This window comes from Miniopterus schreibersii, assembly GCF_964146895.1.
Source record: "Miniopterus schreibersii genome assembly, chromosome: 22".
In the NCBI taxonomy this organism is placed as follows: Eukaryota; Metazoa; Chordata; class Mammalia; order Chiroptera; family Miniopteridae; genus Miniopterus; species Miniopterus schreibersii.
In genome coordinates this window covers 477,067-503,568 of record NC_138124.1, presented here as the reverse complement: position 1 = coordinate 503,568, position 26,502 = coordinate 477,067, and the positions used below count along the sequence as shown (strand labels likewise).

The 26,502-nt window shown below is 51.9% G+C and overlaps 1 protein-coding gene across 2 annotated transcripts in view; it reads left to right on the top strand.

Annotated features, from left to right (window-relative positions):
- Positions 1–26,502, top strand: part of GABRG3 (gamma-aminobutyric acid type A receptor subunit gamma3) — a gene marked incomplete at both ends in the record, with an annotated part of 209,399 nt that overhangs the window by 101,668 nt on the left and 81,229 nt on the right. For both annotated transcript variants that reach the window (XM_081124442.1, XM_081124441.1), the window contains one exon: positions 25,241–25,461. In XM_081124442.1, coding sequence (XP_080980568.1) covers positions 25,241–25,461 — 221 coding nt within the window. The remainder of the gene's footprint in view (positions 1–25,240; positions 25,462–26,502) is intronic.

Below are 26,502 nucleotides of genomic sequence, written 5' to 3'. Positions count from 1 at the left end.
GAGAGGCGGCGCTATCAGGATTTCTGATCAGGGCACATGCCCGGGTTGCAGGCTGATCCCCCCAGGGGACGGGCAGGAGGCCGCCGATCTCTCGTTGGTGTTTCTCTCTCTACCTCTCCCTTCCTCTCTCTAAAATCAGTAAGAACATACATTTTTTTAAAAAGAATAATTTGTACACATTTCCCCACCTCCTTGGGGGAGGCCCCTTGGTCCGGGGGCTGTTCTTTGAGAAACTCAAGCTGGAAGCAGCACTCTCCCAACGCCCAGCTCGTGCGTAGCAGGCGCTGTGGGCCGGAGGCCACCGGGACCTCGCAGCTGGAATGGGGTGAGTCAGAGAGTGTCCCGGTGACACCCTCTGAGAGAATCGTGTGTCCGTCTGAGGGACACAAGCAGAGCCTTCTGCTCTCAACACAGACACACACGACACCACGTAGGGATTAGTCACCTGTGGTCTGGGTGGCAGGGCCCCACCTCCCTCTGGTCTCCGTGCTGTGGAGCTGGGAGCCTTCAGCAGGTCTGCCCCTCCCCACGCAGCGCCCACCCTGGGGACGGGGCGACCATGACGCTGACGCCTGTGGATCCCGTGGCCCTGGAGGCCTGGCTAGGGGACCCCAAGTTGCTCACTCCCACCCCCCGTCCTGGCTGTGCTCCAGCAGCTCTGGGCCCAGCACCCGCCTGTGCAGACTGTGCCCCCCAGGCTCCCCCAGGCGCCCACTGAGGGGAACAGCTTCTGACACCAGAGGACACGGCCTTTAGGAAGCTGAATGCCTGTTCCCTCCTTCCTTTGTGTAAAAACATCTGTCTACAGTGATTATCTTTTACTTAAAACATCCCCAGAAGTGCAGTCATTGGGCCCGAGTCTGTGTGCCGGGACCTGGCCACTCTCCCCGAGACTCCAAGTCCCCGATGCTACGCTCCCCAGCCCTCGGGGGCTGTGGCCATCCTGCCATCGAGAGGGGGATGCTGCTTGTCACCGCTAACCCCTAATCGCACGTCACATGCCAGGAATTCAGTTCTTTCTTTAAAACTAGCAGTCGTTTGGCCCTGGCCGGTGGCTCTGTGGTTGGAGTGCCGTCCCCTCCAGCAGAAGGCTCCGGGTTTGATTCCTGCTGAGGGCACTTACCTCGATCATGGGTTCACAGGCGGCACCCGGTCCATGTTCCTCTCACATACATGTTTCCCTCTCTCTCCCCCCCTCGCCCCTTTCTCTAAAATCAATTAAAAAAACATATCCTTGGGTGTGGATTTTAAAAAGTGGCAGTAGTTTATATTGGGGCCTTATTTAACCTTTCAGTTGGCTGAACCAGGAATCAGGTTTTTTGTGTCATTGGTTCCTGTCCCCCACTCGCTCGGACGTGGACATGCACATTAGACCTACATTCGGGGGTGCAGGCTTGCAGGGTTAATGACGTGGAGTCAGGATGTGTTCAGTAGGTGCGGCCCTTCATTAGATGCCTAAAGTTACAGAAGGTGCCTGCGGGAGGTGTGACTCCCGACGGACTCAGAACCGTGACCCTTCTGCCCTCAGCGACCGTCCCTCTGGCCCCGGCCGTCCTCGCACGCGCGGTGGACGGAAGCTCTTTCTCCCCCCATTGGCTTCGGGAAGAGTCTGAGGACCCGCCAGCCCCTGGAACAACGTGTTTCTGTTGCTGCACTTCAGGTCTTTGAATCACAAAGTCGGTGGTTAGAAAAGGCGTTGAGCAAGTTCTGCAACAAAAACAGGCCAACAAAAAACAATATAAGACAAGACTAAAGCATAAAGCAGAATGACTGAGCTCACGCTAACTTTTGGTTCCAAAGTTCCCAGAAAACGAGTCGTAAGTTGTGTTATTTTCAAGGCGGCTTCTCGGGAGCCCGGGGGGCACAGAGACCCCCGTTAGTACACAGGCTGCAGGGATGGGGTGGGGGCCGTCCCTTCACCTTTGACGTGAACCTCATGTCCCGGTGCCTCTGTGATGTTTTGCCTTATGACACCAAGCAGCCGTCTTCTAGAATGTTCTGAATGGCCCTTCATAATGTCTTCTGTGTGCCTGGATAAATGTAGCCCATTTCAGCTTCATAAAACGCCTCTTTCCTCCATTTCTCTGCTGCTCAGAATGTGGGTCGGCAGGCAGCCTGACCCTGCCTGTCCAGATGTCAGATAAAGATGAAGATGCAGCTTTCTCTCTGCTTTCCGAGTAGTGCTGTGCACGGGGCGTTTCATGATTGCCCCCGGTGGGTTACATGATTGAAATCCATTTACTCCGAGGGCCGCAGGTGCTCCTGACTCCCCTCTGCTGGCTCTGGGTTCTGTTTTTAAACTCCTTTCAATATATTCTCTCTGTCTTTCAAATGCAGATCTCCCCCTACTTCCAGCCGACCCTTCTCTCCCTTTCCAGGGCTCTTCCTAGGGAACCTTAGCTCCTCCTTCGACAGAGGACTCCCCAGTCTGCTCTCCGGGGGGCCACCCGGGGTGGGATCAAACCCCCTTCAAGGCCTAGGGCTGAGCCAGGCGTATAGGCTGGGATACGGGCTGTGTCGCCTCAGGCAGGGGGCCCCCGTGCAGAGCAGGTAAGAGAAGAACCCTCTTGCAGGCAGGTTTGAGGGCCGTATGCTAAGCGCTTAAAGAAAACCTGAGAAATAATTCAGGCCAAGTAGCTATCAAGATAACAGCTCTTCCCTCGGACTTCAAGCTAGAACTTCCAGCCAAGACCCAAAAGCAAATTCCTAATTTTCTAAGGTGAACTGGGGATTTGGGGAGCACTTGAGTACAGCATGGGTGCATAGTTCAGGGGCATGGAGTCTCCCCATGTGAGCAGCGTTCTACGAATGAGAGGTGACACATGATAGCACATCCTTTCTCAGAAAGACAGAGGTGCCCCGCTCTGGATGTTCACCACCTAAGGCCCCGGGAGGAGCTGGAGTGAATGTAGTGAGACGGCCTGATTTCGGGCACGGCCTCAAGGATGCTGCTGGCCGAGGGCTGAACTCAGGTCCCTGACAGTGGCTGTCCTGGGAGGGGTGTCACCAGAGCACCCAGAGGACCTGGCCTCCGTGCTCCATGGCCTCACGGAGCTCCCCTGCCACAGCCGGGCACCAGAGCAGAAAAACAACCCCCTGTGAGCGGGCGAGGTAGCCACGCTGTCCTCGGTCAGGTGCCTCATCGGGTTGGTTCCCATTTACTTTCTTCAGGGCAGAGTTGAAGTCATCAAAATTGTCGTTCTTTTTAAAAGCAGGAAAGGGGGCCGTGAGCGATTTCAAGATGGAGCACCCATCTGTGTCTCCATAGCATTTCTTCTCAGCCCAGCCCCGACCCGGACTTCCCATGTCATCATATCATCTGCTGAAATTCATGCGTGTGGTTGAACACCCAAACTGGATGACTTTCTTGTTAAAGTGTCTTTTGGAGAAGACGGGCTGGTCAAGGTTGCTGTTCTAGAACCTTCCCCAGCATCCTGCTGTGGATGTGCAAATAGAGACCAAAGCTGCTGCTGTTTTCTCTCTAATTAATTCATTTGCTTGATGGGTCCAGCTTCTCTCTGTTGCTTGGCAGACAGAGAATATCGATCAGTATTGTATCGACTCCCACCCCCCCCCCAGTGATGTGACGGAAAGCGTGATCTAATTATCTAAACTTCACAAAACACATTAAATTATTTCCTAACTTAACAGAGATTCTTTCCCCTTCCTCAGCTGATCTGAATAATAGATGGGGAACGGTAATGATGCCCCTGTTTACTCGAGGCTCATGGTTTCTCATGCACAAATCCAATCTTTATCCCGGCAAATAATGAAGCGGATTGTGCAATAAATCGTCTCTGCCTCTCACAACTCAGGTGAAACTAAGTTTTTAATATGTGAAAATTATCTATGAGAAGGAAAACAATTTGAGGTTTCTGGGGAAAATGGGAACATCAGATGCTTTTGATAACAGTCGTGCTGTGTTCAATGGAGTAAAATCCAATTTCATCGCAGGGAACTCTGCCATCATTCAGTCTAACCTTGAACCTGAGAGTGGTGTTCACCCACCTGGAAGGTGAGCTGAGGGCAGGTTCTGCAGACTCAGAACAGCTCCTTAAGGTCGATAAGTAACCCATTCTCTTCACACCTCTGTCTGAAGCCCATGAGGTCAGTGTGGTCCGAGCAGCCGGCATTCCACGCGGGCCCTCAGCCCCCTTCTGGTACTGGAAAGGGGACCTGGCCCCGAGCGGCTCTGCCCAGGGCTGGTGGCACAGTGTGTGGGTTCTTGACTTCGTGCGGGAAAGATTTCACAGTGCGAGTCCAGGTGAATTTTAGAGGATGTTTAGTAAAGCCGGGGACAGCGAAACAAGGGCGGGCTGGGGAGATGAGCCCAGGCTGGGTTGCTTGGGCTCACTGAAAGTCAGAGAAAAGGGGGCTTGGGGACAGGCTCAGGGGGGGTTGCCCGAGGTGACCTGCCACTGCCCGTCGCTGCCCTGGCTGCAAGCCTCACGGGGCTCCTTAGAGCTTCGGAGATGCGCGCCTGTGGGGAAAGAAGGGGGGAGGCTCGGGCAAGCCCCTGCGGGGAAAGCACATGCCGGGCTTTCGTTTTTGAGGGGTTTTAAAGGCTGGGGGGCACTTGGGGGATGTCTGGAGGGAGGATCTCAATAGAATATTCATCAGCTTTCTGCTGATGGACCAAAGTGAAGCAAATTCTCTTACCTTCGTCTGTCCTTGGGTGTGGTCGGCAAATGGCACTAACTGGATTTCTATTGTCTGTCTCCCTGAGTGGGGTGATTTCAGCTACCCACCCTCTGGCTGGGGAGGAGACCTGCAAACCATTACTCTGAAGTGTCCCTGGTTTAGGGAAGGTAGGATTTACTAGGTGGCTGCAAACTGCTGTTTACCTGCCTCAGTTTCCCTATTCCGCTCGTCCTGGCCTCCTGGCCTGTCTCACTTCTTGCCTCACTCAAGAACCGAGGTCTTCCTGTGCGGCGTTGGCACTTCCTCGGTGGGGTCATGGACCTTGGTGGGTGGTGGCGGGAATAAAAGGATAGTTGGCAGTGTGGTTTACAAGGAGCCCAGAGTAACCACCTTGAAAATAGCATCGCTTATGAAAGACTCATTGCGTGGGTACTTGGAAACTAAAAGTTAGCCTGCGCTCAGTCCCTCTGCTCAGTGTTGTTCTGTAGTGCTCGTTGGCCAGTAGGCTCAGTGGTTAGAGCGCTGGCCCCACACTGAAGGGCTGCTGGTTCAGTGCCCGGTCTGGGCTGGGGCACATGAGGGCATCTCTCTCTCATCCACGTCTCTCTCCCCCCCACACCCCCGCTTTCCTTCCACTCTCTAAAAATCAATGGAAAAAATGTCCTCAGGTGAGGGTTAACATCAACAACCAAAAAATTTCCCCCCGCCACGTGAGTGTTTCTGGCTGAGCCAATAATCAAATTAACAGAGACAGATGAACAGGAGAAAATTAAAATTTCAGTCCATGCATATGGGGAATTCACTTAAGCATGGAAATTCCAAAGACAGTGAGACAACACTGGGTATATAAGACATTTTTTGGACAAAAAGAGAATGCGGGGACGGGGTATTAGATTTCAGAAGTGAGAGTGGGCGATTGACAGGTGGTTGAGGCAGAGAACACGCAGGGCGGGAAATGCTTGGCAGAAACCCTGGGACACGGGGGTGCTGAGCTGACAGGCCCCCCGAAGCCCCTCTGTTGACCACACTTAATTCAGACGAGGCTAAGGCGACATCCTAAGGTCTCCTTCCTGAAGCAGGTTTTTCTGTCTGAATCTCGGGGAGGAAAGAGGGGAGGGTTAAAGGTTCTTTCTGAGTCTTTTGTTTTTTAACGAACAGCTTAAAGTCAATATCCCCAAAGGTAGCTTCAGGGTGGCAAAATTTTGGTTTTCTTTAATGGTGTTTAAGATTTTTGCTGGAAAAAAACCAAAAAATCCTCTATCCTATATTAACAAGCCAACTGCTAGCAGGGAATGGCATAAGGTATGTAATTTCTGAATAATCTCATGACCTTTTAATATGTGTTTATTATTTAAACAAATGTTCTAGGTTTAGTATTTATTTCCTCATAAACTTAAATACATTGGTTTCTACAGGTTCCCTAAAAGTCTTCTCAGATGTCTTGCAGCCTGAAAGGCGGTCCTTAGTCATTCATGAATTTCTATTAAATAAGAATGCTCATTGCCCCAGGCTTCCTTCCACAGCAGTTATCCCAGGTCCCATAACATTACAAGGTGGCACTAATCTATATTCCTGGACTTTCAGCTAATTGTGTTATGATGAATTATCACGTCTTTATTATAAGACTAATAGTGATTAGTTATGCAGCTGATGCCAGATTTAATCATTAGTTCTGCTGCTTGAAGCCTTTATGAAGGCCCCTAATGAATTGTGCTATCAATTACTCAACACTTTTTCTGAAATTCAAACATCAGAATGGCAGCCCATGCAGCCCATGGGATCTCCCACGTGCTCCATGATATTGTCATCTCCTGAGCTCCCCACACTTGGTTACGTGTGAGATCTCTCTGTTCTGTGAAAAAGTGAACTAGACACAGCCCATCGTCTTGCTGGTGAGGTGGTGAGCTCAGCTGGCAGGGCCCCCGGCAAGAGCAGGACAGTGTACATGTGGGCACTGAGGGCCCTCCATCCAGAGGCGGCGAGCCAGGCACAGAGGTAGGGCAGGTGTCCTGACCAGGCACAGAGGCAGGGCGGGTGTCCTGACCAGGCACAGAGGCAGGGCGGGTGTCCTGACCAGGCCCAGAGGTCGGGCGGGTGTCCTGACCAGGCACAGAGGTAGGGTGGGTGTCCTGACCAGGCCCAGAGGTCGGGCGGGTGTCCTGACCAGGCCCAGAGGTCGGGCGGGTGTCCACTAGGTGATACGGAATTTTTCAGCATTGTAGTCTTATGGGACCACCATCAGATGTGATGCCCGTCAATGACTGCAGTGTCGTTATGCGATGCATGGTGATGTAGGAAAAAACCATAGCTTATATGGGGGTTGGTACAGTTTCAGGAATACGCTGGGGGCTTGGAAAGTACGCCCCTCGGATAAAGGGGGATGACTGTAACCCGGTTGTCAAGTACTTAATGATCTCTCCATGAATGGTATTGCTTATGTGTGAGCAGATATATCCAGGAGTTGTTGAAATTACTGAGAATCATCTACCTGCAGTCAGATTTCCCTAACGTCCGTCTTCAGAAGGCTGTGGACAGACGGGCGGCTCTCCGGGGTCCTGCTGCAGCGTGGGTGCATCTCTCTCCAAGTCTCCTTTTTCGTTAGGAAAAAATACACCGATGTCAGCATGTTGAGGGGAGTTCAGTTCCAGGATCATGCGGCATAAAAATGAGTCAGGGTGGATGAATGTGGCTGGAGCTTGTCGTTTTATGAATAATCACGTTTTACACATGTACTTGTTCCGTTTTCAAATGCAGACTGATGTCAGAGGTACACAGGTAAATCTAGGACCAGGTGGTTGTGCTGCAAAGGTCGGGTGTCATTCCCTGGCCCGTGCGGCTCAGTTGGTTGAGTGTCGTCCTGTGCACTGAAAGGTCACCGGTTTCGGGGTCACCGATTCCCAGTCAGGGTTTCAGGTTCTGTCCCCAGTTGGGGCGCATGCGGGAGGCAGCCAGTCAGTGTGTCCCTCTCACATTGATGTTTCTCTTTCTCTCCCTCTCCCTTCCTCTGTCTCTAAAAAATAAAATAAAAAATAAGTAAATAAATAAAGGTTGGGCATCATTGATTAACACGTAGAGGCCACTAATATAATAATGTTATCTGTTATCTATCTGACTTTTCTTTTAGGGAAACTGCTCAGCAAAGCTTTCTTATTTTTTTATTATTTTTAGCTTTTTTATTCTTAAATTGGCTTTAAGGAATTTTAAATTGGGCGAAATGTTCGAGTTAAGGCATAACTCTGGCTCAGTGCCTCAGGATTCGGAATCTCGAGTCGTTAGTTGCTTTGAATTAAGACGACAGACCGAGTTAGATATTGTGGTTGTCGAGTTCTGACTGTTACGCAGCAGCTTGCAAAGCCCTGCCATGAAAAGCACGCTTCTTCCTGCTGTACAAATACGGGAGGCCGCACGCGGCAGACCGGGTGGCCTGAAGGTCAGTCACCAGGCTTCCTGCGCCTGTCTCGTGAGGGTTCTCGCTCACACACGTGTGCACACGCTTATCCTGCCCGTTAAACTCTCAGACACACCACTGTCTCCCCCGAGCCTGGAGCCTGGTCATTCGGTCAAGCCCTCCGCTGCCCTCTGCTAATCCTCGGTCTCACTGCACCTGCCACGCCTGTCCCCCCACCGTCCCCCTGCAGAAACGCTCCTGGGGCACGTCTGTGGTGCCACCGTTGGTGAGTTCCCTCTCCCCCTCTCTGACGACTGGTCCCTGTGACCTTCCCCAGCGCCATCGGTGCTGAAAACCCCCGATTTCCCTCGTGATTAACCCCGACCGTGACACTAAAGAAAAAAGGTGCGTGTTTTAAGAGACAGAAAAATATCCCCCAAAGCGGTGCCTGGCTCGCTGTGAGCAGGCGACCACTCACGGAGTCTGAAACACGGGGAGCAGGAAGACGGGGGGCTCACCGGCGCCGTGCGCATTTCCGCTCACCGCTCCAGCTCGCGGGGACGCACAGCCCTTCATCATTCAGAAGCACAGCTCCCGCCGCCTTGCTGTCCAGCTCTCTGTCGTCGGGGCCGAGGTCCTGCCTGCAGGTGTCCTGTCTCACCTGTGCTTCCCTCGAAATCATCTCTCGGCATCACTGCTTTGGAGGGCATCCCGTCCTCCTCAGAACAGTCACATATCCCCATGTCGGTGGCTCCTGCCGCCAGTCGTGCTCCGTCGGGTCACGGCTGAGCCCGGTGTGGGCTCTCGGCAGACGAGCCGGCCACCCTCTGCTTCCCACCCGGGACCGCCCGTCCCGTGGTCAGAGAGAAACCAGCCTCGTGCTCACACACGGGCGTTCCCAGCATCCGGATTGGCGCGAGTTAATCCCATCTCAGTCTCGGTGCCTGGGCTGTGCGGCCGCACAGAGGCCTGACGTCTGGTTCTCGTCCCATCGTTGGCACCAAGAACGAGGTAAAATATTCACATCAGGGATCTGCAGAGTGTTTGAGGATCCCACTGGTGACACCAAAATACAAGAGAGCTTTAGGTGAGAAGGAAGGGAAAGGGAGACTGGCTTCTGTAGACCTTGGAGGCGGGGCCATCAGAGCCTCGGGGGCCTGTGTCCTCATCCCTAAGGGGCACGTCAGTCAGACGGTGAGCCGTGGCAACTTGAGGACAGACTGACAAGTCCATGTCCTGGGTGGGTATTGCGTGAGGGGCACACATCGTTTGCCTGCAAGTAGTGACAATTAGAATTTATCCCGTAGAATGGAGTGTAACCAGACACAACTCAAGACTGTTGGAGACACTGAGACCTGTGGCAAGTGTGAGGTGGGCCGTAAAAGTGACAGTGACCCCCACGGCCTCAAGTAGACGCTTTTGGGGAGAAGGTCAGGAGAAATTCTTGAACCTGGGTGTCCTGGACCACAGGGGACACCTGTAACCGTTAGGGTTTCTCAGGGCCTCATGTACGCTCCTCAGAGGAGCTGTGTCCTGGCTGGTGAGCTCAGTGGGTCGAGCACCGAAGGGTTGCAGGCTGATACCCAGTAGGGGTGTGCAGGAGGCAGTCGATCGATGTTGCTCTCACATAGCATGGAAGGCGGTGGCCCCAGCCCCACCCCTGTGCACCCCACCTGGGCAGCAGCAAGACACCTGCGCGCCAGGTGAGAGAGCTGAGCCCCTCGGAGCTTCGAGGGGCTTTCTGTGGGTCGTCATCTGTTTTCTGTTTTGAGGTGAGTTGGAGGCCGTTGGTGGCATTGTCTCCCCGTGAAGCTGGGTACCAGTCACCAGAGCCGTCAACGTATCCCCTGCTCCCAAGGACACAGTTGTGAAGCAAGGATGTAAGACGTGTAGCTTCATAGTGGGTCTTCGCGATTCTTCTCCGGACCCCCACCTCCCGTTAGATGAACGCGTCCTTCTGAGGAGCTAGCTCCACCTTGTCAGGGCAGTGACGCCTGGGTATCTTCCTCCCTGCCCCCATCACCCACTCGGCTCCCAGCTGAGTACTGAGGACCCTACTAGGTTCACTCCCGTGTGTCATCCTGATTATCTGAGGTGGGACACATGTCCTTCCCCTATTTAAGTATCGTCTTCAGCAATTTGGGAACTTCCTAGGGATGCATGTGTGGAACCAAAGGACAGGTGACTCACTAGAAAGGAGTTTAATAAGTGTTCTTTTAAAATTAGCAAGTAATTTTGAGAAAATGGAGTCCACAAAATTATATGTCTTCTCTCTGTCCCTTCATCTCTCTAGTGCCATTTTCTATACAAAAGAAACATGCATTTCCTCTTTTTAAAATTAGCCAATAATTTTAAGAAAACAAGGAGGCCACTAAATTATATGTCTTCTTTCCCTTTCTTCACGGTGCTATTTTCTGCACAAAAGAAACACGCATTTCCGCAGTCGATCGTTGGATCCGTGCGGCCCAGGTGAGAGCTAGTAGTTTTGAATGGTCTGGGCTCTTGTTCCGTTCACAGCCAAGGGTCCCTGGGGAGTACATTCGTCTTTGGAAATGGGGTTGTCGGCCCACTCACCGGAGCCAGGGGCTGACACAGAGTGCGCGTGCCTGGGCATCCGCGGTGAGGACCAGGGCGACGGGCCACGCCTTCCCTGAAGGGTGTCGCTGGCAGTGCGCTGCGAGGCTGACGGAGAAACAGGCACCCCGTCGGGGCCGGGTCGTGTCTCCTTGAGCGATACACTGACCTCGACCCCAGCGGGGAAGCCGCATTGAGTCCCAAGGAAATTAACTTGAATGCGTGGTCCCAACTGTGCAGCCCCAGGCCCCACTCTCCTCCAGCCGGTCAGCCTAGGACAGGAGTGACGCCGGCACTGACGTGGGCATGTCTCCCACACCGAGAGATCGGAACTTGTCAACGTCTTCAGACGAGCAAATGAAGCATGTCGTTAGCCACTTTGCGAGCAGATGGGAACGTCTGAGGCACAGATGGAAGCCAAACTATTTAAAGCACTCGTCTTCTTTCTATGGGCAGGAATCACTTTTGTTTTCCATTTATAAACCAAAAATTCTCTGCCTAGGATTCATTTCTGTCCAGTTAGTGGTGTCCAGTCCTGATTTCTTAAATATTTGCAAATCCATTTATACGCTGGGCCGTGCTTCATGCCGAGATGGTGAACGTGGCCCCACGTTGAGGCAAGCACGGGACAGACCGCGGCTTAGGAAATCACCGCGGTAGCAAGTGCAGGACGACGTCAGGCGCCCGAGGACCTGGCCTGACCCAGGGGCAGGTCGAGAGGAGTCTCTCGGGCAGCGAGGAGCTGACAGCCGGAGGGGAACCAGGCCCTGCGGGCAAGGGCGGGGCGCAGAGGTGGGGAGCGCCCTGTTTGGAGGCAACAGCAGAGGTGTGCGGAAACGTAGACTTGGGGACCTCTGGGGAAACAGGCCAGCGAGCCTGTGGTTAGAGAGGGAAGGCTGAGCATCTGCACCTGAAAAAAAATGGAAAGCAGATCTTGGTCCTGCCCCTTTGTTCTCTGTCAAAGTTAAATTGGCCAGCCCAGGTGCTTTGTAGCCCGATAGGGTTTTAGAAGGAGTTTGTCAATTTAAAAAAACCCTCCCAGCAATGCTCGGTGCTTCTCACAGAACATGTATTTCACATCCTCTGTCACAGTTACACCCATAATTCCATATACTTGATGGGATTGTGAACGGCATTGCTTCTGAATTTTCAAATCGGTTGCTAATATATACAAATGCAATATATTCTCGTACATTTATCTTGTATCCAGCAACCTTGATATTATATTATATTATACCTTTATGTCGTCTACAAATACTTCACCAGTAAAACCATCTGGGCTTGGACTTTTTATGGGAATAATTTTAACTGAAAGTTGAATTTTAAAATACAGAAATACTCAGATTATCTGTTTCTTTATTGAAATTTGGCAGTTGGTGTCTTTTAAGGAATTTGCTGGCTTCATCTCAGATGTTAATTGGCAGAAAGTTATTTGTAGTATTTTCTTATTACCTTTTTAACATGAGTAGAACTGTTTGTCACAGCTAATTGGTGTCTTCTCTCTCTTCATTGGTCTGGTTGCAGGTGTCTCAACCTTACTCACCTCACAGAACCACTGGGCCACACCGGCCAGGCCAACATTTAACTAATTTTTGTATAAAGTGTAGGGCTTTGATTTAGGTTCATTTTTTTTCCTATGGCCAATGAATTGCTCCAGCATCATAAATTGAAAAGATTTTCCTCGAATGAATTGCTTCTGTGTTTTTGTACAAAATCAGTTGGTCGTATGTTTGGGGGCTCATTTGTGGGTTCTCTGTTTGGTTCCCTTGATCTGCTTCTGTTCTTCCAAGTGCCACTCTGTCCTGATTCCTGCAGTCGTACAGGAAATCTTAAAATCAGTGTAACGATTCCTCCCACTGCTTTTTGTTTTAAAAAGTGTTTTTACTGTTCTCATTTATTCACCTTTCCATACAAATTTAGAAGAAACTTCTATATCTGTAGGATTTTGGTCAAAACTGTATTAAACTTACGGATCAATCTGGAAAGAATCAGCAGCTGAAAATATCGAAGCTTCCAGCCCATGATCCCAATACGTTTCTCCATTTACTCAGCTCTCTGATTTCTTTCATCAGCCCTCTGTAGTTTTCAGTGTACACGTCTCGTATGGGTTTTATTAGATTCATATTTATGTATTTCGTTTTTCATGATTTTACTGCATTTCTGAAAATTCTCTTCACTGTGGTACATAATACTTTGTATACACTGCTGGGGTTTTTAAAAATTATTTTTTTAAATTTTTTATTGATTTCAGAGCGAGGAAGGGCGAAACATCCATCGGCTGCCTCCTGCACGTCCCCTACTGGGGATCAAGTCCCAAACCCAGTCATGTGCCCTGACCGGGAACTGAACCAGAGACCTCTTGGTGCCCAGGATTATGCCCAACCAACTGAGCCACACGGGCCGGGCTCTCCACACTAATTTTTGACTAGCTGTCCCCTGCACGTTGGGAGAGGAGTGCTGAAGTCCCCAGTTCTAGCAGTAGCATGATGCGTCTGTGTCTCCTGTCAGGTTTATAAATCTTTGCTTCCCGTGTTTGGCACCCATGGTTTGTGAACACACGTTCAGATCGCTCTGTCTTCTTGCAGGTTTGCCCCCACCTTTCGCTCACTGGTCAAGCGCGTCCCAGCATCTTCCATGCGGGGGGGGGAACCTGCCGCATGCGGAGCACCCGCCTCTCCTACAGGGGGCGCTGCTGTTCTTGCTGGAGGCCCTAAAAGTCTAAGGAAATAGTCGGTCCCAGCTGGCGCTGGGTCGGCTGGGTTGAAGCTCCTGACCTCTGACCTCTCCTCTCGGGCCTGTCTGTCCTGCCTCCTGTCTGGAGACCTTCACACCACCCCGTTTGTCCCAGGAGGGCTGCTGTGAGGACACAAGCCGCGAGGCTGCCCCTGCGTGGGGATGGAGGCAGGGGCCACTGGGACGGGGCATCTTCCCCGTCACTGAAGCATCTGGTAGCAATGACTCCGATAGAATAGTGCAGTTTCCTTCTTCAGCGTTTGGAGACACTGCGGGCCCAGCGGGCAGGTGAAATAACGCCTGGCTCAGCGTTTCCTTTCTTTTCTTACAGCCGTTCTCCTCAAGGGCTCCGACGGCTCTGGCAGGTATAATTTTAAAAATCACCAAAAGCTTCGCCCTGGCCAGTGCGGCTCAGGTTGGAGCGTCATCCTCTACACTGACCGAAAGGCTGTGGGTTCCAGTCCCATTTGGAGTGTGCGTGGGAGGCAACTGATGGATGTTTCTCTCCCTCCCTCCCTCTAAATATTAATTAAAAAATTTATAATAACCAAAAGCTTGGATGTAAAACCATGCGTAAAATTGATTTCATCAAGCGGACCACTGAGCGAGCAAACAGGTCTTATCAGGAGCTCACCCAAGCTTGACTGTCACATGCGAAGGCTTCATTTAATAAAATGTGGATTTTGTCCAGTGTTATAATCACATTTTTTAACCATTAGTGCGCCAAGAAAAATTCGTTCGGTGTTAATGGTTAAAGGTCAGTGAATTTCTGCTGCCTTCAGGGACTCGAGGTACTTCTATCATCACCTACATTGTACATCGTCAGCACTCACACGGAAAGTAGTAAAATGAGTGACAGTCACAGCATAGAGCACTAATCAGACAGCCAGGGGCCTGGCTGGAATCTTTGGGGTGGTCTTGTCCAGCCCCTCATTTTACAGAGGGGGCTGGAGCTGGTGAGGGAGCTGTCGGGGTGCAGGCCAAGGGTGGACGGGCTGGGCCAGCTCAGCCCTACAAGATGCCTCCCAGGAAAACACACAAGATGGAACTTCATTTAACTTGTATTTTATTTTTGTTATCACCTTAATATTTTAAATTATGGGATGGGATTTACCATTTGGTGAATTTAGGAACTGTGGCCAATGAACAAATAGAAAGGGAGAGAAAGAATCGAGTTCTGACAGTATATTGAAAATTTCCTGAGATGTAAGTCAGTTAAGATTTTCCCCATGAAAAATCAAAAAAGAAGTGCCACCGTCAATAGATTAAATTTGAACCCATAAAATCCATTTTTATTTACTTTATTTTATTGTTGACAGTATTACAGATGGCTCCCATTTTCTCCCCAAAATCCATCTGTAATAGCACTTATAAGTTGAGGAGTTTGAATTTTAATACTGAAATTTAAAAATAATTGAAAGAGATTAGGTGGCAGGCAGTCCATCAGCAAACAGCTTCTGAGTCCTGTTCGTAGCGGGACAGAGCCAGCTCCGTAAGGAGATTCTGGCTGTTTAATCAGCAGGGCCCCCGCACCCCAGAACTCAGATGGCTCCCCCCCGAGGCCGCAGGAGCTGTCCTCACTCTGCCTCTGGGACACGCCCGTCTGTCACAAGCCGCCTGTCTCGGGAGCTTTATCACGTTAAGATGAGAATGAAAGTCTGGTTAGGTCATAATACGGGGGACGTTTACAAAGAGGTGTTCACATGTGTGGGTAAAGGTAGAACATTGGAGGTGGCACGGTTAGACCAGGGACTGTCCGCAGGCAGGTCGCGTCTGGGGCCACCACACACATACTCGGATGCGCGTACATTGAACGGTTGGGGTGAGACGGTCACGAGAGAAGGGACAAAGGGCGTGAAGCTGGTGCAGGTGACAGTGGCCGAGATCATAGGCACAGGCTTAAAGTAAGGGGTTTACCCCACCTTTTTACTTCTAATCCTCACTTGAGGCTGTTTTTTATCCATTGCTTTTCAGAAAGAGTGTAAGGAGGGAGAGAGAGAGAGAAGCATCGATGTGAGAGACACATCAATGGGTTGCCTCCCGCAGGCACCCCAGACTAGGGCCAGGGATGGAGCCTGCAACCCAGGTACGTGCCCTTGGCTGGAATCGAACCCAGGACCCTTCAGTCCGTGGGCCAGTGCTCTAACCACCGAGACAGACTGGCTAGGGCTACCTTATCTTTCCTGTATATTATTTTTTAAATTTTTTATCGATTGATTGATTTGAGAGAGAAACATCGATTTGTTGCCCCACTTATTTATGGTTGACTCGTGTGTTCCCTGACCGGGGGTCGAACCTGCAGCCTTGGCTTATGGGGACGGCGCTCTAACCGACTGAGCTGCCGCCCAGGGCTGCCTCGTCTTTCCACAGATTTGAGTCCAGGATGCATATTGTAAAAGTGCTAAATCACTCGGGATACTGGACGAGCATCTCAGGTGCTTGCAGCCCGAGGACTTACCTCAGCAGATGAGCTGCTAACAGTAACAAATACCTTTTCCGATGAAACCATTTATCAGCCCTTTCTCCCTTTCGGAACCATCTACCATCTTAACGATTTTGGTTTGATTAACTAGACCTCACACATTTTGTATTTACTTCCTTCTGAAATTCAGCCTCAGTGACCTTAATGAAATGTCCAAGTCAGATCCCCGTTTTATTAGGTTTCAGTTCAGTGAGGAGCAGCTGTTTAGTGTTCAGCAGCGTCTCTGTCATTTAACAGGCGTGACATCCATCAGCAGACTTTGGCCATCAACCCTACTCACTCATTGCCTTTCGTAAGTGAGAAAAGAGAAAAGATCATTTAAACAACTGCTGACCTGTCCTCAGCCATACTGAAAATATTTTAAAAGGCTTCAAATTGCATGAAGTTTTGATAAACAACATGGTTTCTAATACAAAGAACGCAAGCTGAGTGGGCTCGGGTGCGGGTCTCATCTCCTTGTGCCTCATCTTCCTGTGGCCTTGAGAAGTGCGCTCTCTCCGTAGACACTCTCTCTTCCTGAACAGATCTCCATAGGTCAGCCTATGAAACAGGCCACAGAAAATAAAATATTAGTGGGGCAGAGTCCTGAAAGAGCTCCCGTCGTCCCATCTTGGGGGCTGAGTCATGAATGGTGAATGTGTGTGTGAGCTCTGTGACCTTTTGATACATGGAGCTGAGATGCTGTGAAGACTACATTCCTGCCCTGGCGGGTTCGTTGGGGGTCGTCCCTACACCGAGAGGTTGCCGGTTCGATTCCTGGTCAGGGCATAGTCACAAACCCGGGTTTCGGGTTTGATCCCCAGCAAGGGGGAATGCAGGAGGCAGCCGATCAATGTTTATCTCCCTCCCTCCCTCCCTTTCCCTTCCTCTCTCTCTAAAAAGTCAATAAAACCATTTAAAAAAAAAAAAAAAAATTTCCTGATATCCTTGACAACTGCTATTTTGTGTGTTTATTTTCAATGATACCCTGGGTCAAAGGCTCTCTACTTAAGTCTTCAATTTGGTTAATTATGTAAATGTTGTCGTCTTACAAAGGTCTTTTAAAAAATCAATTTAAGTCAATCATTTCAAACAATTTTAAGATAGAGGGGAGAGAGTATTTATGTTTTATTATTTCATTTAGATTTCCTTGAAACAAAAAAATAGATTACCTGATACCAAACTGACATCACTTTTGTTTGCTTCCCAGTTCCTACCTACACTGCTCTGTGCAGAATCGAGCGCGCTCCTGAACTTAGTGTCAGTTCTTCCCATCTCCCCATTTTTAGTCCCATTAACTAACTCTGTACCTAAAAACTCTGCAGGATTGCCGGGGGCATCTTCAGATTCGCACGGCTGATGGGACAGCCCGCGGCACCTTTCCTGCAGCTGTCAGCCCAGCTCCACGCTCCCAGCTGCACCCACGTGCACAGAGAAATAAGACAAGGTCATGGACAGGGGCCTTGGAGCAGAGGTCACTTGAGTCAGCAATTACTGACTTGCCAAGAAAAAAAGAGGAAAGGGACGGGGGGAGGGGGAATAGAGAAGGGGGGGAGGGGGGGAAAGACACCCATCAGTAAATTTCCCTGTTACCCTGACTTACGTTCCTCTGTTCCTTCATTCCTACATTTTTGGGCATTATTTTAATATTGTTAGAATCCAACTTTATTTTCAGGTTGTTTCAGGTACAGTATTTTGCAGTACATTTCAGACTTTGCTCTAGGAATTAAAATAGGCATCCTTAAGTTTTCGTACTGTCTTTATAATTAAGGTTGTAGAACTTCATATAAATGTAAAAATCTCAAACTCATAACTGTTTACCTCTCTCCACTGCACTTTACGCTGTAGTTGTTGTACATATTGTATCTGCACATATTACACATGGGAGGGTAAAACCGTTGCTCAGAACTGCCATATGTTTTATAAAGAAATTAACCAGAAAAATACAAACTTCAGTGGTTTTGTTTGCACAGATACGTATCATTTCTGAGGCTCTTCCAAGTTTTCATATATGATCATTTATCTTGAGCCTAAAGAATTCCCACTATCATATCTTGTAGTTCAAGTCTGTTAGCAATGAATTGTTTCAGTTTTCTTTACCCGAAAGTCTCCTAGCATTAATTTTTGAATGATGTTTTGTCTCCTCTAGAAAGCTGAGAGTTTTCGCTCAGCACTTGGATGCTCCACTGTTCTCTTGCCTCCATAGTTCTGAGGTGAAGTCAGCAATCTGTGCAGTCATTACTCCCTGTACATAGTATGTCTTTTATTTCTACTGCGTTGAGGTTTTTTTCTTTACCTGTGGCTTTACCAGTTTGATTCTGATGTACAAGACCTTGTTCCTATTTATCATGCTTGGAGTTTCCTGTGCTTCTTAAGTATGTGATTTTTTTCTTTTGTCCAGGTTGGCTATTTGAACCTTATTTCTTCCATCATTTTCTGCTCATTCCACCTCTGTCCTCCTTTCCCCTTAGATTCCACTTACGCAGATGTTGGGATATCACTAGTCCCTAAGTCTTGGTACATTTTTATTTTACTTTATTTTCTTTATTATTCACTCTGGACAATCTATCTTCGAGCCCACTGGCACTTCCGTCTGTCTGCTATAGTGTGGGAAGTCCATCCAGTGATGGACTCGGCTCCCTGTCCTGCCTGCAGGATGGGACAGGCTTTCTGACTGCTCAGTGATGGGATGTGCTCTCGGACGCATGTCATTAGGTGATTTCGTCCTTGTGTGAATATTACAGCCACGGACACGTGGGTGGGACAGCCCACTACACACCTATAATTCATTGGCAAGCTATTTGTACTAAAATTCCCAACATATTTGGCAACCTTCCATAGCTGATTAAAGTTAAAAATAACCCATACTTGTGAAAGGAGACCCACGAGCAATGGCCTTGGTGCGGCTGTCCATGAAAGTTTAGGTGTCCCTTACATTTTTAGGAGGCTATCTTAACTTTATTGCCGATTATTGTGAGTCTCGATGCTTTGTAAGTCGCTGTGCCCAGATGATGTATCAGCCTGACCTTGGCTCCTGTGCTCGGCATCCATCATGACAGTCATTCCCTTCCGCAGGCTCTGCCCTCGTCATTGAGCCTCAGTGAAATCCGTCAACTTGGCAGCCGATGTGCTCATTTCGAAACCCCAGCTTCCGCTCGCTTCACGATGAAACGCTGGACGACACAGTCCCCGTCAGAAGTTTCTCACTGAGGGAAAACATTCTACAGAAAATAAACATCTTGTCCTTTTGTAATACTCTACTGGACACCTTTAAGGTGAAGTGAGAAACAAATGTGCATTTGGGGCAAAGCTGAAAGAGTGACGTCATTCAGTTCCACCGCGCACATGCGGGTCTGTGCGCTCCGGGGACAGCCATCCACGGGGAGGGGGCTCTGCTCTTCCTTTTGCGTGGCCCCCCTCTGTGCCTAATGAATTTGGTTATGAATTAGGTTGTATGTGCACACGCGTGTGTGTGCGTGTGAGAGAGGGGAGGCGCGTGGTGCCTCCAGGTGGCCGGCACCTCCAGCGCTGAACCGTGCGCCCACTGAGATTAGAACAGGTTACCTGACCCTGATTATGTCCTAGATGATAACCGTGTCGGCTGCCTGAAATGGGGACTGTGTCCAGGTGTGCAGAGACGGTGGAGGAGCGGGGATGTGAGAGCGACTCTGTGGGCCGTTACTATAGCTACCAGGATGCAGACTCTCTAACAGCAGCAGCCAGAGGTGCTTCTAGACAAGGGACAAAGGGAACGTAAATCAGGGCTATTTCCATAGCAACAGGGAGATCGGCTACTGCTATGGGTAGACAATGCTCCCCCCCCCCCCCCCCCCCCCCCCCCCCCGTGATATCGGTATCAGTCAGTAACTTTATAGGAGTAGAAATACAGGAAACCTTCATCCTGGACTAGCGGCTTGAAGCACAGGACACTGAAGCACCTTCACGGAAAAGACCACCGAGGTCCTGGGGGCTGACGTGGAAGCTGGGGTTACTCACTGCTCCTAGGGTTGCGCTTTTTGCTACAAAATTCAGAGCAAACTCCCTGCATGTATTTGTTGCAAAGACTAGGGTCAGGGGGTGGCTACCAGGGAAGGAAAAAGGAGCCATTAGAGGGGCGATGCAAGTAGAATCAATTTAGATGCATGGAGGGAGCCTGATAGAACTGCGACACTTCACAGCAAAGACCTAATTGGAAAAAAAAAAGAACAGTGTAATTAACGTAGCCGTGGGCTGGGGGGAGAGGAGAGAGAGAAGCAGGAGGAGGGAAGGACCCGAGAGCTGGAAGACACCTCAGGGTCGTTCGCGCCCAGTTTGCAGTGAAGCGGGCACATGTTTACTGAGCAGCTAGTATGTCCAAGACCCGGTTCAAACACAAAGGAGCTCAAGGGAAACAGACAACATAAAAGATAACAAAGAAGAAAATTGCATGTGTGTGTGTCTGTGAGCATGGACGCCGTGAAATAAAGCAAATGAGGGGTTGGGGTGGAGCACAATTGAGACACAGCGTCGGGAGCATCTGCTGCTTCCTGAAGAGCCTGTCGCCAGCTGAGACTCAGAGCAGGACCTCCAGCCAGCCCTACAGGGTTGGGACGGAAATTGGAGTCCAGGGCTCTCCAAGAGGGCGTCTGGTAAAACCTGCAAATTTGGGGCTGCAATCCCAAAGTCTACAGAGGCGTAAAAGCTGAATAGAAATAGGCCCACCCTGAATCCAGCCTCTAAACCAGGGAAATTGCTGGAAAGGACACACGCAGCTGTTGGTGTTTGCAGATAATTAGGAATGCGGCTTGAAGTGTGGACGTCACAACTGTTCCCCAGGCAAAGAGCCTCTAAAATAAGCCTCGCTTCTGGCTGGAGGAGTTGGATAGAAACCTTCCCATTTCCTTCCCCATTCTTTTACATCTGAGTCCCCAAGAAATGCCATTGACGTGGTGGCCGTGGAAGCTTCCGGAACCCAGACGAACCACAGTTCTGAGAGTGAAGGGCCCTCCTCTCCATTTTTTATTTTTTTGTTAATCTTTACCCAAGGATATTTTTCCATTGATTTTTAGAGAGTGGAAGGGAGGGAAGGGGGTGAGAGAGAGGCATCGATTGATTGCCTCCCGCAAGCACCCCCAAGTGGGCCGGGGACCAGGGATGGAACCCGCGGCCCTTCGGTGCCCAGGCCGACATTCCAACCACTGGGCCACACCGGCCAGAGCGCCTCCTCCATTTGCTGGCTCTGCATCCTGGAGCCGAATCCCAATCTTTCTCTCCCTGTCCCCCCTCCACCAGGGCAAGGGTGTGAGAGTGTGTGGTAGAGCCGCACGTTTCAGGCCAGGGGTCCATCAAAGAGAACTCAGAAAGTTCAAAAAGTACTGGGTGGATCGCAGACAGGAACGTGATCAAGAAAATGACCCCATAAAACCTGTTTATCTATCCCAGGTCTTACCTGGCCGTGTTTATTCCTGGATCTGATCACGGTTAGCACGGCACAGACTTTGAGAACCGAGCTCCCCGAGAGACCCCCGCCTGGGCCCCAGGCACCCCTGGGCTCTCCCTGAAGGGCCCTGCGAAAGCCCAGCACCCTCGCGTGCGGCTCGTGTCCTAAGTACAGAGCTCAGGGAACAGCTGGGAACCTGCAGCTGGCACCAGCCCATTGCCTGCTAAAAACAAACTGGGCACATTTTCTGTAGAATATAAGGAACACCTGGAGTCTCACAACGTCAAGTTTTAAAATAAAGCCCCCAATAAAACCTTGCTTGGCATAAGAGGAGCCGTGACCGTTTCAACGCCTACTAGCCAAGAGTGAATGACCAGGCCCCGTGCCTTACGAAACAGGCGTTGCAGTTACCTTACAAACACTGAGGCAGGTTGTTTTAAAATACTAAACCAAACAGCTGCAATTAGCCTTTTAATAAATATTAAAATGAAAACTGTCAGCAAATAAATAGATGGTGAAGAGAAAAGCCAACTGGAAATGTTAGAAACTGTAGAGCAGGGGAGGCCGTCGGTAACACCTGTAACGTAACAGCCGTCAGCTCACCAGGGGGGGAAGTAATAAGCTCTTTTCCAAGTTGTGCCAAGTGCTCCCTTTACAGTGAGTGGATGAAAATAGCATCTTATACAGTAGCCTCAGCCCGGAGAGAGGCCGGAACACTTCTGAACACGGTGCAATGTACAAGTTGAATACCTCAGATCTGGAAACTGCAATTTCTGGATTTATTTTTTTTTAATGATGCTGAGCATCTATTTTTTTTTAATATGTTTTTATCGATTTTAGAGAGAGGGGAAGGGAGAGGGAGGGAGAGAAACATCGATCGGCTGCCTCCTGCACGCCCCCTGCTGGGGATCGAGCCCACAACCCTGGCATGGGCCCTGACCGGCGGTCGATCTGGCACAGATGACACCCAACCCACTGAGCCACGCCGGCCAGGGCTGCGATTTGTTTCTTTTCACCTTTCTAGGTCAGAGCTTCCGCACGCTGGCTCACGTTGGAACCTCTGTCTGTCTTTATCACTGTTTCCAGGCCCCTCCGCCTGTGCGGTGCCCCTTGCTGTCGGGAAGCAGGAGCTTGCGAGGCCTCTGCCCTCACGCTGCACCCCGACCCCTGTGCTCAGGCCTTGCAGAGTGCCTGCCCCCCCGCCAAGCCCCCGTGGGGCCTGCTTCCTTACTTAGGGGCGACGTCGACCGTCTGTCCCTGGGTGACAAGCTCAGGGCTGACACTGCATTTGCCGACACCGCTGGCGGCCTCCTAGGACGCAGGAGTGAGGTCTGTTACCCTTTAATCTCCTTTTTTTCTCCGTCAGTCCGCTCGCCCAGGGCTGCTTAGTGTTTATTGAGCGGCCACATCGGCAGAACGTCACGTAGAGATCGCGGGGCTAAGGACATGCTGGGTCTGAACATTTAAAAGGAATCCCAAAGGCTGAGATCAAATGCGGTTTGCAGTTGATTTTGAGCACGAGTGGTCTCCCACGGCGACCAGCCTCATCCTGGCGTCCGTCAGCCGTGAAGCAGAGCAGTTCCTGTGAGCGGCAGTCATTTTTTCATGGAAGATGCAATTGTTTTTTAAGTTTTTAATGTTTAAATGCTTGTGCTGGGGTAACACTGGTTATAACACACGTCTCAGGTGTACGGTCCTGTGACCCATCATCAGTATATGGCACCTGCGCCCACTCCCACCCTCCGGCCTCCCGTCACCGTGTGTTGGACCCCTTCACCCTCCTCAGAGATTCCCCAGCTGAGAAAACGCGATGGGCAGGTGTCCTCATTACCTTACAGGCAGGGCACCTTCACCCTCTTCAGAGGCTGTGGGCAAGGAAGGAGTCAGACGTCCTCCTTGGGAAGAAGCAGCAGCAGCGATGCGCTGGGGCAGGGGTGCTGGCCGACGCGGGGGTGCCAGCCGACGCTGGGGTGCTGGCCCACGCTGGGGTGCTGATCGGCGACGCTGGGGTGCCGGCCGACGCTGGGGTGCTGGCTGACACTGGGGTGCTGGCCGACGCTGGGGTGCTGGCCGACGTTGGGGTGCTGATCGCTGACGCTGGGGTGCTGATCGCTGACGCTGGGGTGCTGGCCAACGCTGGGGTGCTGGCCAAAGCTGGGGTGCTGGCCAAAGCTGGGGTGCCGACTGACGCTGGGGTGCTGGCCGTCGGCACATGTCTGTCCCGTCGGCGCCCGGCACTCCCTCGGCCTACAGCATGTGAGGTGTCCCTGTCGGTGAGGCTGGAAAGGGCTTCTCCGAGCCCTTGGCTCCAGCAGTTTCAATAGGCGCCGTTAACACCTCTCGCAGCACATCCGACACCGCCGTGAGGAGCTCGGTGGGCTGGAGTGTCGCCCCGTACGCCAGGGCTGCGGGTCCAGTCCCCTGGGGCACACCCAGGAATCAGGCAGTGCCGCCGAGTGAGGGGGGAGCGCATCAGTTTCTCTCTCCCCCCCCCTCTAAAGTCAGTCAGTGCAAACCCTGATTTTCAAGCTCGGTGACAGGAGAGCGAGCCCAAGGCAGTTCTTCCAGGGGAAAAACCAAACGACACAAAATAAAAATCTCGCTTACTCGGCCCCCGACGCAGCTTTCTCTGCAGTCTTACTGCCCGGTCCTGCACCCTAAGGCCTCGGGGTTCCCTTTGGGGCGAGGGTGAGCACTTCTGAGCGGCGCCTGGTTACGGGGGGTCACTGTCATTCTGGAAGGACACGCAAAGCGGGGTGTCCTGGAGACCTGTCCCAGCCAGTACGAAATGCAGCCCAGCGCGGACACAGCAGGTTCCCTCGCGCAGGGAAGACACTCTCTCCTGCACCTGTAGAGCGCGCCCCCCGCAAGCAGGGGGGTCTCCCGCAAACTCATCTTTTTCTCTTTCAATCCTTACCCAAAGACATGCTTAGAGAGGGGCAGGGAAAGAGAGAGAGAAATACCACTGTGAGAGAAACGTGGACGGGTCGCCTCCCGAATGTGCCCCGACCGGGAACGGGACCATCAGCCTCCCTGTGCCAGGAGGTGCCCAGCCAGCGGCGCCACACGGGCCGGGCAGGCTCGTCTCTGATGCCCACAGTCCCCCTGGGTGGTGCACGCTCCGCCGGAGGGGGGGAAAGCACAGAGACCCACCCGCGTCCTGGGCAGGCCCCTCGGGCACGGTCAGGGCCATTTCCATGGTCATTTCCTCTGTGATGCCTGACGGTCACAGCAAAGCCTCGCTGTCACTGTGAGCGCGGGGACCGCTCGGCGCTGGGTGTGCCGGGCCCGGCCTGCGCCCTCCGCTGGAACCGGCCTGTGCCTCGGGGCTGTGGGCCCTTGGCTCCTTGCTGCCTTCCTCTGGCTGTTCCTTCCGAAGTGGGTTGTGTTGAGAAGACTCTTGAGTGAAGACGACCGTGATTGTCCGTCGCTTGTTCCAGGCTGGGCGTGAGGGGTCTTTCAAAGTCATTTCCTTCCCGCTCTATAACCCCGTTAGGAGGTGGACACGACTCTTCCACCCATTTTACAGACGAGAGAGTGGAGGCTCCCGTAGGTCCTGCTGCCTGGTGAAGCTTGGACTTGCTCTGAAATACATCCAGCTGCCTGCGGGCCCCTCGTGCCACGTGCTTGTGACAGTTGAAGGGTACGGAGCGTTTATAGGCTGACCGACAGCCTAGATCCGCGCGAGCTGAGTGTTTACGGTGCTGAGCCAGGCGCTGCGTCCAGCACCGAGAGCAAGGACGGGCCCTGGCCAGCGCGCACGGCGGTCAGAGCCTCAGCTGGCGCACCGAGGGTCCCGGGTTCGATTCCGGCGGGGAGGCCTGTGGGAGGCAACCAGTGGATGTGTCTCTCCCGCGTCGGTGTTTCTCTCTCCCTCCCTCTCACACTCTCTGTAAAACAAAAAAGGAAAAAGAAAAGACGTGGGGAGGGCAGGCCGCGCACAGGAGAACCGCAGCTCTGGGGACGAAGCCAAGTCCCCGACACCCCACTAACAGCACCGCCCTGCCCCGTTGCTCTGTTTCAGGAATACCAAATTGATATATTTTTTGCCCAGACCTGGACGGACAGTCGCCTCCGGTTCAACAGCACTATGAAGATCCTGACGCTGAACAGCAACATGGTGGGGCTCATCTGGATCCCCGACACCATCTTCCGCAACTCCAAGACGGCCGAGGCGCACTGGATCACCACGCCCAACCAGCTGCTGCGCATCTGGAACGACGGCAAGATCCTCTACACGCTCAGGTGAGCGCCGGGGCCCCGGCTGACCGTCGTGGGGGCGGGCCTCCGCCTGCTCCCCTGGCCTGTCCTGGTCGCCACGCTGGCCGGACGCCACGTGCGCACAAATAAAGGCGCCCACGGCCCGGGGCATAAACTCGCTTCCTCCTCAGCATCCATTTCTGCTGGAAGCGGGCCGTGGGAATTATCCTTAATCTATTTAACCCACGGGCCCACTGAGCTACGAAAATGAAGATGTCTTGGCGCACTAATTAACAAATGTAATTATAGCAAATTAACCAACCCAGACCACAGGGGGAAGCCCAGCCTAGAGGGCGTTCCCCACGCGTCCCCCTGGAAAGGCGGCTGCCCTGCCAGGCGCGCTCCTCCCGGAACCTGGCCAGGGAGGGAAGCTGGGCTCTGCAGAAGTGAGCTGAGCACCCACATCCCCAAGGGGAACTGGTGTCACCAGGGTGTTTTCCCCCTGGGGTGGCGTCTGATCAGACGCGGGCTGCTCCATGCCACAGCGGTGCCTTCCTGCTCACCGGGCGTGGGGACCCGCACGGGACCTTAGGGGCACTGCCCTCCTGAGCGCCCGGCCTCTCCCTGCTCTCGCGCCTGCTCTGGCCGCCCCTCCCCTCTGCTCCGGTGCCTCGCCTTCCCCATCGTGTGCCTCCCTTTCCACTTACCTTAGGGCTTAGCTCATTCCTTCCCACGACTTTATTTTTTATTATTTTTTGTTAACCCTTTTTTATTTTTTTGTTAATTCATTTTTTTTTTTTTTTTTAGATAGAGTGGAAAGGAGAGAGGGAGGGGGACAGGGAGAGAGCGAGATCTGTTGGTTGCCTCCTGCAGGCACCGCCACCAGCCAGGGATCGAACCTGTGACCCAGGCTGGGAATCGAACTCATGACCCTCCGGCATGGGGGGGCGGGCATGCTCTAACCACAGAGCAGCGCCGGCCAGGGCTCGTTCCCACGACTTTAAAAGGCACATCCACGCTGGGGATTCCCACATTCCTGTTTCCAACCCAGAGCTTCCGGACCCCAGATTCTCGGGGGCCTCAGCC